This window comes from Trypanosoma theileri (genome assembly GCF_002087225.1).
Source record: "Trypanosoma theileri isolate Edinburgh chromosome Unknown TM35_Tth_45_V1, whole genome shotgun sequence".
Classification (NCBI taxonomy): Eukaryota; Euglenozoa; class Kinetoplastea; order Trypanosomatida; family Trypanosomatidae; genus Trypanosoma; species Trypanosoma theileri.
In genome coordinates this window covers 138,002-139,708 of record NW_021639887.1, presented here as the reverse complement: position 1 = coordinate 139,708, position 1,707 = coordinate 138,002, and the positions used below count along the sequence as shown (strand labels likewise).

Sequence of the window (1,707 nt, the reverse complement as noted above, 5' to 3'; positions counted from 1 at the left end):
TGTTGTGGTGGTGGTGGTGGTGGTTGATTCCTTACTGGTTGATGCACCCTCTGCGGGGTTTGCAAGATTAGGATCACTTTCAGTCTGATTATTCTGCGCTTCATCTGTGGGTATGTTGCTGGAAGAAGTATTACCTGTACTTTGAGTTGTGGAAGTAGAAGAGTCCTCTCCATCATTATGTTCTGGCCCTGTTGTGTGCGTGTTCTGTGTGTTGGCACCTTGACCATTATCTCCCTGATCACTGCTACCCTGTGAACGATTACCACTTGGTATCTGTTGGGGCGATGTGTCACCAACAGTTGTGGTCTCATCAGTACGTGATGTAGTAGGACTACCAGCTGGAGAAGGAGTATCAGGAGAAGGTGAAGTTGTTTCAGAATCAGAAGTTTGTGCCTGACGGTTCTGACTTTGCCCAGCTTGATTAATACTCTCAGTCACCTCATTAAGTCTTTGAGGGCTTTCACCAGGTCCATTTTCATTGACCGTTTGCACCTGTGGACCCACCTTAGGCCCTTTCACATCTACATCTGGGCCCTTCAGATCCGCTTCCGGACCTTTATGATGATCTCCATCAAGTTCACTGCGGCCAGGACCAGGAGCAAGACCTTGTGTCATTTCCAATCCTTCTCTTGTCTCCGCAATACCAGGACGATGACCAAGAGAAGCATGTACTTCAGTAGCCTGCTCTTCAACATCCTGCCCTGCAGCTTCCACACCAGTCACAGCACCCACACAAGCAACGCTTAGCACCAAGAGAAGAAAAAACAGCATACGTTTCATCATCACCACAGCAATATCTGTTTTTCTTGTTTTAGGTCACTTCACTACAGAAAAAAAAATAAAATAAAAACAAGCACACAATACTAAAGAGACAGAGAGGCACAAACCATGAAGGGCATAACATAAGTATCAATCACACATAACAACGCCACCAGTATAAACAAAAAGAGTTCAATAAACACTCACCACAAACATCGTGATGAAACAAAAGCAAGAAAAAAATGAAATTAAGATCAAGTCTGACGGATACACCAAACACATAAATAACACAGATCGTTCTGTGCGAATGAGGTAATACGCAATTATGAATAAAAAGGTGTATCAGTTATTCTTATTTTTTTCTGCAGAAAAAAAACGACCACAATGGTGCAAGGCAAAGCACAGAATGCCTCAGCACACCAAAAGCAAAAAACAGATATTAACCATTAGCCCAAATAATCCAGTAAACACAGAAATACACCAACTATGGGTGTAAGTCTATATATACGTATATACGCAATTATAAAATATTAATTCATCTGTTAATATTATTTCCTCTTTCCCAGTATACAATACAGTTCATCATCATTATCACAGTGCAAGCCCAGGTGCACACATAGAGAGAGTCTCCAAGAACACACACACACAATGGAGTAGCAATAATAACAATTATAGGATAAACACAGAGAGCAAAAACAACACACAAAACACACATTAACATTAAAGAAACAAAAAAAGAAGAAGAGAATCCCTATAGATGGAAGATTAGTTAGACTGTAGGGATGCATGCAAAAAAAGAAAAAGAAAACAAAGGATGACCTAAGTCACACCACACCACACCACCACCATTACAATCAGCACACAAGAATACAGGCCAGTGTAACCACAATCAGTAGTGGTACACGCACCCACACAGAACTGCTGATACTGCTGCTGCTGTCTGCATCC

At 41.6% G+C, this 1,707-nt stretch overlaps 1 protein-coding gene across 1 annotated transcript; it reads right to left on the bottom strand.

Moving 5' to 3' along the window:
• TM35_000451490 (uncharacterized protein) lies at positions 1-783 on the bottom strand (the record flags this gene model as incomplete). Its single annotated transcript, XM_029030246.1, has 1 exon — positions 1-783. A coding segment is annotated over one exon (783 nt), but the record flags the coding sequence as incomplete, so codon positions are not given.
• Between the last annotated feature and the right edge of the window lie 924 nt (positions 784-1,707).